The sequence below is a fragment of the Diceros bicornis genome, chromosome X (assembly GCF_020826845.1).
Source record: "Diceros bicornis minor isolate mBicDic1 chromosome X, mDicBic1.mat.cur, whole genome shotgun sequence".
Taxonomy (NCBI): domain Eukaryota; kingdom Metazoa; phylum Chordata; class Mammalia; order Perissodactyla; family Rhinocerotidae; genus Diceros; species Diceros bicornis.
The window spans coordinates 119,081,152-119,093,462 of NC_080781.1; the positions used below are offsets into that span (position 1 = coordinate 119,081,152).

At 43.1% G+C, this 12,311-nt stretch overlaps 1 protein-coding gene across 1 annotated transcript in view; it reads right to left on the reverse strand.

Moving 5' to 3' along the window:
• Positions 1-2,605: 2,605 nt before the first annotated feature.
• Positions 2,606-12,311, reverse strand: part of LOC131400355 (fibrous sheath-interacting protein 2-like) — an 82,758-nt gene continuing 73,052 nt past the window's right edge. The window contains 2 exon segments of the mRNA XM_058535110.1: positions 2,606-2,810; positions 5,407-5,473. Coding sequence (XP_058391093.1) covers positions 2,668-2,810; positions 5,407-5,473 — 210 coding nt within the window. The 3' untranslated portion in view covers positions 2,606-2,667.

A 12,311-nucleotide genomic window follows, 5' to 3' on the forward strand; every position in this document is an offset into this window, starting at 1 on the left:
GAGAAAGGCATTTATTACCAAGCAGCAAAAAACTTTCATGATTATTAATTTAAATCTCTAAGTTCTTTGGATTTTTATTAGTATACCATATGATTGCTAAATCATAAAGTATGCCGTCTGTAAACACATCTTATTTTGTGTGCTGATTTTACTTATCTCATATTCTGTGTTTATATTGTCACTCTCCTTGTCATTTTCAGTGACTGTATAGCATTCTTTCCTGATAATACACCACACCAGTCCCTCACTTGGATTGTTTTAATTTTCATCCTAATTAATAGTACTACTATGAACATTTTTATACAGAGTATTAAAAATTTTTCCTTTTGTATTATTCCCTTGGACCACATTCCCCAAAGTGGAGTTATCAGGTCCAAATGTACAGATAGAACCATACCTTGTCTTACTTGTTAGATGGCTTTTCAGAAAGATCAAGTTTGTGGAACCATCAGCACTATAGAGTTCAAGTGTAATTCTTTCCCTACATTCTGGACAACACTAGATTTTATCATGTTATTCCTTTTCTTCTCTGAAAGGTATATTGTCATACCTTCAGGTTATTCTAATTTGCATTTTTCTTTCATTGCAATTGAGGCCGTGCATTGTTACTTTAGGTGCTTTCATCTATTATATTTAAATGGCTCCATTTCCAAGTACTGTAGGTACTAGCTTATACATTCTTAATGTATTTTGGCCAGCAGGCTTTGAACAGCTATGGTAGGCACCTTTACTCCCATTCTGGTACCTTTTGACATTTAGCTCATTAGACAAAAAACATTTTTAAATTTTTTTTTAAACAAAATATTTTTTAAACATTTTAAAAAATTTAAAAATGGGGACTGACTTTATTTGAAGCTACAAATGCAACCATAGAAACAGACCAAAGCAGTGACACCAGGAAATAGTAGCTGTCAAATAGAACGCTCGCGATTTCTCTCCTTCCGTTCTCACCTCCCTCCTTCTTTTCCTCTCTCTCTGTTTTCTGCCTTTTTGAGGGGGAACATTCAATTAGACTTCTTTCTCAAGTCATACGTTAAACTTGTTATCCATAGACTCTCTCAGGAAGGATGCTCAACCCATTGGTAATAGATTGCTTCTGGAGGGGAGAACCAGGTGGCGGCTGGGAGAGGAGAGGGGAAGAGGCTTACTTTTCACTGTACCTTTTGTAACTTTTGAATTCTGAACTGGATTTGTATAGCTTATTAATAAAACAAAGCCATATGTAAGATCAGTGTTTGTCATTACTGTGGACCTTTAAAAACTAACTTTAAAACTTATGCTGCTGCATATGATGAACTTCAGTATGTAAGGGCAGGAATGAGACAGTAGATGAAGGCAGCCAAATTTAGGTACATGTGATACTTGGGCAGAACTGCCTGCCATTCCATTTGTTAAAGTTCAGTAAACATAACATTTATGGACTATAGGTGCAGCATAAAGGAAATTTACTTGCCTAGAAATATTTCCCCGAGGAGTTTTAGATAAGGCTGGGACCTTCCTCTGACCTAAATTCTTGGATAAAGCTGAGGTATGAGAATGACTAGTTGATCATCTTCCTGTTTACTGAGTGGGTAGAGGGAGGCCAGAGTGGTGTTACTGTCCCATGGAAGCAGTTTCTAGCCAAGTACTGTCTTTGAGGCCAGCTGGCAGGTGCAGGTTCTGATTTGCTCTTTGTGATTCCTTGACTTTGGTGTTCTAGATGGGGCCTGTCCTTTCTCCAGCAATTGAGTTTTGGCAAGTGCAGGGGCACAGGTATGACTGGAAAGCATGAGCTACCCGCTGGCCACATTGGTGGTTTATGTGTCTTGAATGCCTGGAGGCTTCAAAGCCCCTCTGAGGAGTCAGATCTCTGCACTGCCCTAGGTGTTTGAGGATAGGCTTTGGAATGAACTTTCAGGGAACCCCTCAACCTAATCTGAATTGACTAGTGTCCCTGAGGCCATGTACTAACTAGACTTGCACTGTCCAATAAGGGAGCCACTAGCCACACGTGGCTGTTTAAATTGAAATAAAATGAAAAATTCAGTTCCTCAGTCACACGAGTGACTCAAGAGTCATGTGGGGCTAGTGGCTACTGTCATGGACTGAGCATAGACAGACCATTTCCATCCTCGTAGAACATTCTATCGGACAGTGCTGAACTAGACCGTTCAGGCATGGCAGCATTGTATGCAGCTGTGTGATCCGAGGTGAAAGCCTGCCTGGCGCTGAACATGCCTGCCTAATCCTACCTGTCCTTTGAGGACTGTCGCAGTTCGAGTTCCTCCAGGAAACTCATTCTGACTACTCCAGCTCAGCGATGACGCCCTTCTTTGAACCCCTAGAGCACCTGAAATAGGTATAACACACTGTCTTATCGGTGTCACACTTTTGCTTCCAAGTTAGTCTTATCTTCCCAGCAAGGCTGCGGGGCCCTCGAGCAGAGCTTAAATCCCACACTACCTGGTAGATGCATCTGTACGTGAGGCACAGCCCCTCTTCTCATGCCACAATGCCTCTCAAAAGCATTTATCAAACCCTCCTTTCCCCAACTGCCTTTTTGTACTTTCTTTGCTCTTATTTTCAGTTATTTATAAGAATCAGCATGTAGGACAAAATGTCATGCTTCAAAAACCATTTATTTTTTGAGGAAGATCAGCACGCTTCTTGATGCCAGGTATAGTAGCCTCAGCTTTTGTCCTGGTGAGGGGGTGAGGGTGAGGAAGTTTTGGGAGCACTGGCATTCGATCTTAAAAACACTTTGGATACAGCTGATGATACCCTCCTCATCCTTTCAGACCCCTGTTTGGAAGTACTGGGCTTATCAGCGTCTGTGAATGAACCAAAAGAGAAATATGGTCATTTATTGGGCTTTCCAGTTGAGGCTTTCAGGCATGGGGATTGATAATTTAGGATTCAGAAAGAAGCATTTATATAATAACTTCTGGTTTCTAAAGTGCTTTCACAAAGAGTCTTTATTTGCTCCTTCAGATGCCCCTGGGAAGGAAGAGGGAGAAATTCAGTGAGGTCAGACGCTTCGTCTAAGGTCACGTGGGTAGAAAGTGGCCAAGTTGGCACTAGGGCCCAGACTTTCTGACGTGCAGGCCAGCTCTGCACTCCCTGCACCCTGATGCTTCTTGAGCCAGCTCAGCAGCGGCTGCCTCCCTCATGCTAGTAGATGACTATCCAAAAAAGCCTGACGAGCTAATTCCACATGAAAAGGTAACTTGCAACTCTCAACGGTACAGATGTCCACTTTAGAATGTCCAGGTAAAAGCAGCAGGGCATTAACAAAGGCTATCATTTCTCACTCACTTGGGGTAAATTTTCAGTTGACTGATGCCAAGTGATCTGTTGTGTGAGCTATAAAGAACTTGTGTGGCCAATAAGAGTCTCCATGGGGACCCTTTTTTCTGCACCACTTGTCTTGTGCAAAGAGCTCTTAAAGCATATCAGAGTTTATGTTAACACAATGATTACTGTATCTGTAAGGACAGAAATGAGCATTTATCTATGCTGTTGAGTCATCATGACAGGATGTCGTGAAAAGACACCGGGCAATCAAGCACGTATTTTCTTATTTCCAGTAAAAGCCAAAGTTCTCCTGTACCTCTTACAGTTACCTAGTTTTTACCTTCTCCAGCAATATAACTTTGGGACCTCAAGAGTCTGTGATTAAAACTATGGTAGCAGAGAGCAAATTTACCCCCAAATAAAGGAAAAATAGTTTAGCTCTTCAAATTGATAATGCAGTACTGGAATGTGCTGGTAGTTTAAAAAAAAAAAAAAAGAATAACCTAGAAATTAATAAGGAAAAGGCCAAAATCTGCAGAGGCAAAGACACTTGAAAGGAGAGTCTACAGTCTCAAAAAGCAAGACAAAGACTTTTAGTTACAGGATTGAGGCATGGGCTGCAAGGCCATATTCTGAAAATCTCACTGGAGGGGAGAAAATGAAGCTTTGTTTTTGCAATTTGAAGATCTTGTGAAAAATGCAGGTGCCTGGACACCATTTCCCAGAGATACTGACTGGGCAGGTCTGGGGAGGGGCCAGGATTCTGCATTGTTGATAAGCAAGCTGGGGGATCCTGCTGCAAGCAGTGCCTGAATAGCACTTTGAGACACTGCCCCCAACTTGCAGTCACTAGTAGATTCTGCATATCGTTCAAGATTGGCACTGGCTAGAAGAACAGCACATGCAGGGAGCTCATCCCTAGGGGCACAGTGAACCCTTTGGCTAACAATTCGAACTCCTTTCAAAGCAAAACTGCTGACAAGAGAAATCAAGCTGTAGGTGTGGCATTCACAGTGTACTGGAAGTAGGAGAGTTAAATATTACGACCAAAGCTTGGTGAGACCAACTCTCAAGATACCCTGATGCTCCTTTGATCAGCTTGTGGGCAATGTGGTGGGGTTCACCTGGTCTCTCACTGAAGAGAAAGGTGTGCCTGGGGTGTTTATGGCCAAAGTGAGTGGGCCATGATGCACGCCAAGTGCTGCAGAACGACGCTTCACACTGTGAACTGATTTAGATTCCTAATAAAACCATATTTGTAAAAAATACACCAAAAGCTGTAATGTGCATGTGTTGGTCCAGAAGTCCTCTTTTTTTTGTGGGTTTTCATAAACAGGCATCAATGTAGTGTCTAATAAATTCTCCTCTGTGGGCCTTTTTACTATTTTGAGCATCTTAGCATAAGGTTGGCCATTTATGCATTTCTTCCTCCAAAAGCCCTTATCAGAGCAAAAATATGTTATTTAAATTTGTAACTGCTGCCCAGTGAGTTGCTGTAATGTGCAGAATGCAGGGGTTGGGAGGAGGTGTCCCTGTCAAACTAAAAGTACAGAAGAACGTGACTTTACTATTTGATTGGACATGCAGTCGGAAACCTAGATGGGATCTTTTCTACTTGCCGCTGAACTCTGCTGGCTGTCCTTGGTTGCTGCCCAATTCTGAGATGCAGTGGCCACTAGATATAGCCCCTGTCTGGCAGAAGGAAAGAATGTGGGATAAAAGCCACAAGACTTGTGGGGTTTGAACCCTGGCTCTGCCACTTGCTGGCTGTGCAACCTCAGACAGGTCATTTGCCTCCATTTTCTCTTCGGTAAAATAGGTTTTAAGGCTTGCAGAGGGAGCATGGCATGGTAAGCTATTTCGTTTCACTGACTCTGTTTCCTCGTCAGTACAAAGGAGATGATGCTTCACAGGTGAGAAAAGCACGTAGCAGAATGCCTGGTACATAGCTGGTACCCAATAAATGTTATTTCCAGTACTGTCACCCCTTTGCTGTGAGGTTCAAGTCAGAGAAATGCAGAATAACCTACAAACTGCAATCTTATATATATAGTAAGTAATATTGTTTCAAAACTTCTATATTCAAAATGACATAATTGAGAGCTTTATTATAAAATGATAAATATATTGTACCTGAAATGCCATCATCTGAAGAACACAGGCTGCCCAGAGCACTTTTGCGTCGATAGAGGGTGGTAAACTGCCAATACAAAGGTGAAATACTAGTTTAAGCTTCTGGCCTTTGTTACACAGTGAACACTAGAAATACCTAGAAACCCTCGAGGGACAGAGCACAACCATTGTGGCATTGTACACAATAATCTCAGTGCCCTGCAGTCTCAAACAATTATTCTCTGGGACTTTGGTTGTTCCTAGGCATGACTTCTCATGCCTCTCTTGCCAATTATGACACCCAGGATTGGCCCCAGACTTGGCCGTGGGCTGTCCCTGTAGGAGAATTTCAAGGGGTGAGGTGTCCCAGTTCGCAAAAAGCGTGAGGCATGCCTGTTCCCTTGCTCCTGGAGCTTGGAATAAATAAAACGTTTTAAACCTTTCTCTGAGAGAAGATAATGATAGGGGAGGTCTTAAGAGGAGAAAGGGGAAAAGGGGTGTCCATTTTACTACCTCTATCTCCTTTTAAAGAATTCCTAACAATTGTGAGGTCTGGAGCAAGTCAGTGGTGGTGTGGGGTTGCAGGAGCATGGAGGTGGTAGGGCAGGGATAGTGGCTCCGATGCTTTGCTCTGTGGACCTTTCTCACCTCCTGGAATGCAGAAGCAGCATGATCCTAGAAGGGCAGAAAGTAGGCTGGGGGAGGTGGCTGGGTTGCAGGGTAGCCACTCCATGGTGGTGGCAGGTAAAAAGGAAGTGGCAAATCAATGAAGTAAGGCCTAAATGCACGTGAGATGAGAGAAGTGTGTTTTGTATTGATGGTGTGTGTGGGGGGCAGAGTATTATCGTAAAAGTTTAACTCTAATTCTTCTAGGAGAATTTGAGGCAGCTTATGAATTAAGACATTGCAAAATAGGATACCTAAAGGGATAAACTGCGACAGGGTCAATATAAAGCACTGGTTCTCAACCCTGGCTACACAATAGAAGCATCTGGAGAAATTGTAATAATAGGCATGCTTGGGCCCCACCCCAAGTGAACAGGAATCCCTGAGGGTGGGGCAAGTGCTGGGCTGTTTTCTAAGTTGCCCAGGTGACTCTGATGTGCAGCCAGGTTGAGAATGCCTGATCTGAAGGAAGCAGGAGGGCAGACGCTACCAAATGTCCTGACATGAGGAGGTTAAGTCAGTGGTTCTCAACGTTGGCTGTATAGTCAAATCACCCGGGCAGCTTTTAGAACTCCCAATACCCAGGCAGCAACCCAGCCCAACTGAATCAGAATCTCTGGGGGTGGGACCCGGGCATCAGTTGTCTTTAGAGTTTGCCAGATGATTCTAATGTAGCCAGGGTTGAGAACCTCTGCTCTGTGTAGGAGTTCCCAAATATGGCTGTACATCAGATTTACAGGAAGTAGAGCTGGAGAAATCCTGACATAGAGACTAAATTTGGCTTTGACAGCTAAGGCTGTTCTTTCAACAAATGTTTGTTGGACATCTACTATATTTCAGTCCTGTGTTAGGTGCTGGGCATACAGTCATGAACAAAACAGACAAAGCTCTTGCCGTCATGACGCTTATATTCAAGTGAATATATAGTCTCCCAGAGGATGAGGGCAGGAACATTTGTCTGCTTTGTTTACTGCTGAATCTCCAGTGCCTGGCACATAGTAGGCACTTGATAAATAATTCCCAAATAAATGAATGATTGAATGGTGACTTAAGTGCTATGAAGAAAAATAAAGTAGGATAAGGGGGATAGTGTGTGTGTGTGTGTGTGTGTGTGTGTGTGTGTGCGCGCGTGCGTGCGTGTGTGCACGTGCGCGCACTTCTATTTTACATGGGGTGGTCAGGGAAAGCCTCACTGAGAAGGTGACTTTTGAGCAAAGACCGGAAGGAGATGGGGGAGCAAGATACACAGCTATCGGGGGATAGAGTGTTCCTGGCAGAGGAAGAGCAAGTGCAAAGGTCCTAAGGTGGGAGTGTGCTTGGCATGTTAGAGGAGAAGTAAGGAGGCCAGTGTGGCTGGAGTGAGTGACAGAGTGAGTGGACAGAGGGATAACAGAGTGACAGAGGGGTAACAGGGGACAAGGGGAGAGAGGATGGGCAGCTCATGTAGGGTCCTGTAGACTATGGTAAGGACTTTGGCATTTAGGGAAATATGATGGTTTCTTTTTCTGTGTCTGACACTGGAGAGCACTTGTAGTCATATACACGAAGACTAATGTTTTCCTAGAGCTAAACGTGAGCAGAAATTTCTGTGCTATTCAATAAAGGATGCTGAGTAACTTAATGGATCATACCTTTATAGTTTTACAATGGGAAAAACCCCAGCAAGTGAGAAGAAAGACAGTCAGCAAAAAGAGTACCGATGAGCCAGGGAGTCAGCTTGGTAAAAGGAAAAGCCTGTCAGTAGGCCTCCAGACTGGAGAGTCTATCTCTCCTCTTAATATTTTACTTTGAAGCTTGAGATTGTCAAATAGATGTTAGTATTGCTAAATGAGAAGTACCTGGGAAATTGATGGGCCGTGTGTGTGTGTGTGTGTGTGTGTGTGTGTGTGTGTGTGTACACATGCTGGGAGGGGGGTTAAAGTGAACTACGAGGAAAGCAAAGGTGATACAAAACAGAGAGGAGGATCTGTAGCTTCAGCCCTCATTGAAAACCTCCTAAGAGGGTTGGGGAGGGGAATTTCTGGGATCACACTGAGGATTGGACCAGATTTTTGGAAAGCTGGCTATAAAGGGTCAGTCCTCAGGGACATTGGGAAGTAGTGGGAATCAGCACTCACTTCCCTCAAGCAGTGCCCCTGCCTCTTCAAAGCATCTCTCTCTGCCCCCACCAGGTCCCTTGTCTGGGTCTACCTGGGAGTGCACTGTGACTCACTCCTGTTTGGCTTTTCTCCAGAGGCTACAGGAACTGAGCTAATGAATGGAATTGTCCTAAGGTGCTAAGGGGCACTGTGGCTTACTCTGTGCATTTACACAAGGACAATGACTTAACCCAAAGGTGAGGATTTTTTTTTTCTAATAAACAAGACAAGACAAGAAACAACAAATGTTGGAGAGGATGTGGAGAAAAGGGAACCCTCATACACTGCTGGTGGGAATGCAAACTGATGCAGCCACTATGGAAAACAGTATGGCGATTCCTCAAAAAAGTAAAAATAGAATACCATATGATTTAGCTATCCCACTACTGAGTATTCATCCAAAGAACATGAAATCAACAATTCAAAAATATTTATGCACCCCTATGTTGATTGCAGCGTTATTCACAATAGCCAAGACGTGGAAGCAACCCAAGTGCCCATCAGCTGATGACTAGATAAAGAAGATGTGGTATATATATACAATGGAATATTACTCAGCCATAAAAAAGACAAAATCGTTCTATTTGTGACAACATGGATGGACCTTGAGGATATTATGCTAAGTGAAATAAGTCAGACAGAGAAAGACAAATACAGTATGATTTCACTCATATGTCGGAGATAAACACACACATGGGTAAGGAGAACAGATTAGTGGTTGCCAGAAGGGAAGGGGATAGGGGGAGGGTGAAAGGGGTAAAGGGGCACATATGTATGTTGACAGATAAAAACTGGACTGTTGGTGGTGAACACGATACAGTCTATACGGAAACAAATATAGTGATGTACACCTGAAATGGACACAATGTTATAAGCCAATATGACCTCAATTAAAAAAAGAATGCTTAAAAAAAAAGGAGAGGATTTTGATGACAAGATTTCCAGGCACCAGTGGTTGGCCCCAGCTGGGAGAGATTTGGGTGTGGGAAGGTATACGAAGGGAGTGCTTTCTGATGCCCCTCAAAGCACACCACGAAGGCAGTGCCTTATTTCTATTAAGGCTCCACTGGCTCACAATGAGTGGCCAGTGAAAAATATTTACCTTAATACTGCTTGCAGTCTCCAGATCTGGATGTTCAAGACTTTCTGTGATCAAAACACAATATTGGAAAACAGTTATTTCTGAGACATGTACAAATTTTGGCAGAGAAATAATCTCAATAATTTCATCAAAGAATCATCAAAGAATCAAACAAAAAGCTGAAAGAAGTGAGATCCCTAGAATGCTGGGCACAGGTCTTGGCTATGTACTCAGAAACTGGGAAAGATGGAGTGTGACTGGGGGAAGGAGTGCCAGCCAGAACATCAGGAGAGGCAGGCTCAGCAACTAGCTGTGCATCTTTGCACAAGCACTCAAAATCTGTGGGCCTCTCTGCGCATCTGTAAAATGAGAATTAGGCTGTGGGTGATTTCTAAGGACCCCTACAGCTCTCTGGTTGTAGATGTTACGAAAAAATTGAATGAGGCCGCCAGCTAAAGGAATGCTAGAAAGGAAGGTGCTGGTCTTAGGAATTAGTTACTTCCTGTGAAAATCAGGAGAGCGCTGAGGCACTTCCCTGAGTTCCAGGAGACATCAGTGACTGAAATTTGGCCTAAGGATGTAGAAATGATACCGAAAAAGAAGTTTTTAAAAGACCCACAGCTAGGGAGGCAGCAAGTAGTAAAAAAGAGCACTGGACTCGTTTGGAGTCATAAAAACTGCGTTTGAGTCTTAGCTTTGCTACTTAGAGCTCAGTGAACACTGGCAAGTTACTTCTAACTTCTCTGACTCTGTATCCTCATATGTATGTACAATGGGGATGAGACTACTTTCTCACAAGAGGACCAAATGAAATAACGTGTGTGTTTGATATGCGTTTTATACCTGTGTAATCAGAAAGGACCAAGAGGAGGGAACTCTTTCTGGACTACCCTTGGGCTAAGCGTTCTAGAAAAAAATTTAGTAAAACCTCAGTTACCTTGAATACGAGGGAGATCCCATTAGTTGAATTATCTGATGGAATTGGTTAACCAGAATATCCCCTAAATTTTATTATCCATTCTGGTTATTCTAAAGTGTCTGAATGTACTTTCCTACCTTAGGAAGTCTTGTATACTGCACATATGTGAACTGATTTTTTTGATGATTGGGCCCATTTGGGTTTATCAGGGCCATCATTCCAAATATCAGTTTTTAAGTGTCTAGGTTAAATGCATAGCAACCCTTCTGGATATATCTAGGAAGTTGTTTTGATGAAGAAGGCACAGAAAAATTCTAGGTATTTGAGAGTTCCAGATAATCAGAATCAAGTTGAGATTTTATTGTCTATTCTGTGAAACTAAGAATTTATATTGCCAGCCCTGACCTCCCCACTGAATTCTAGACTTAACTATGCAACTGCTTATGTGATCTTTCCACTTGAATGTCCAACGGCTTCTCAATCTCATACAGCCCAAACAGAATTCTTGTCCCTACTCTCCTGCCTACCTTTGTTCCTCTCTCTGTCTCACCAAATGGCACCATGAGCCACTTGGTTGCTCAAGCCAAAATTGTAGGAATTATCCTTGATTTTTCTATTTTCCTTACTCCCAACATTCAGTCCATTAGCGGGTCCTGCTGACTCTACCTTCAACTTATATTCTGAATCTGTTCACTTATTACCTCCACTGCTACTTCCCTAGTCCAAGCCACCATCATTTCTTGGCTGGATTATTGTGAAAGGCTACTAACTGGTCTCCCTGTTTTAACCCTATCCCTACTCAGCTCATTCTCCAAAAAATAGCCAGAGGGATTTTTTTAAAAGTCATAAATCAGATTGTCACTTCTCTACTTAAAATCCTCCACAAGTTTCCTACTGTAACCAGAAAAGTAAGCCGCTCTCCTTTCCATGGCCTACAACAGGCCCTAACATGATCTGGCCCCTAGCTCTCTCTGTAACCCCATCTCATGCTACTTTCCTTCTCACTGGGCTCCAGGCACTGGCCTTTTTTCTTTTCCTCTAACATGCCAAGCTCATCCCATCCCAGGGTCTTTGCACTTCTTGTACCCTGTGCCTGGGACCCTCTTCTTCCAGATCTTCCTGTGGCTGCTTCGTTTTCCTCATTAAGGTCTGATGTTTCTGGACTTCATGGGCCAAAGTAATCTAGCCAGCCACTCTCTATCACATTGGCTCTTCTTTCTTTTCTTTATATTCATTTGTGAATTCCATAAATATTTACTGAGTATGTATGTGCCTCTTTTCTAGGCATGTGGGGATATAGTGAACAGATAAAAATCCCTGTCCTCTTGGAGCTAACATTCTAGGGGAGGGAGATAGCCAATAAACAAATAAAAATATATAATCTATCAGATGGTATAAGTGCTAGGGAGCAAATGAAAGCAGGGAAGGAGGATAGGGAGTGCTGGGGTGGCTGTGAAGTTGCAATTTTAAAGAGGGTGCTCAGGGAAGGCTTTACTTAGAAGATGATAGTTGAGCAAAGATCTGAAGAAGGTGAAGAGTGAGCTGTGTAGATATCTGGGAGAAGAATGTTTCAGGCACCTCAGCAAGTGCAAAGGCCCTGAGAAAGGAGAATGCCTGGCATGTCTGAGGGTCAGTGTGGCTGCAGTGGAGTGATTAAGATGGACCTTAATAAGGAGAGGTGGTCAGAGAGGTCATGGGGAGGGGGAGTGGTGTCCACACCATCTAGGGCCTTGTAAGACATTGTAAGGACTGTGGCTTTTGCCCTAAGTGAGATGGGAAGTACTTATTCCCATCTAGAGTTATTGTGTTTATGCCCCCCGCTTCCACTCCCAAGTTAGAATGAGGGTGAGGACTTTGTCTCTCTTATTCACAGCTCTATCTCCAGAACTTAGAACAGTGTCCAGCATAAAGAAAGTGCTCAGTGAATCTTTGTTGAATGTGAATGAATGAATGAACCGGACAGGTGCAATATTACCGAAGGATATAGGAACTAAGCATAACTCAGCGCAATGAAGTTGAAGAAAACAATAACAGTGGATTCATGTGTAGGAGACTTGGGATCTATACTCTGACTCACTGTATAACCTTGGACAAGTCACTTCCCCACCCTGAACCTCAGTCT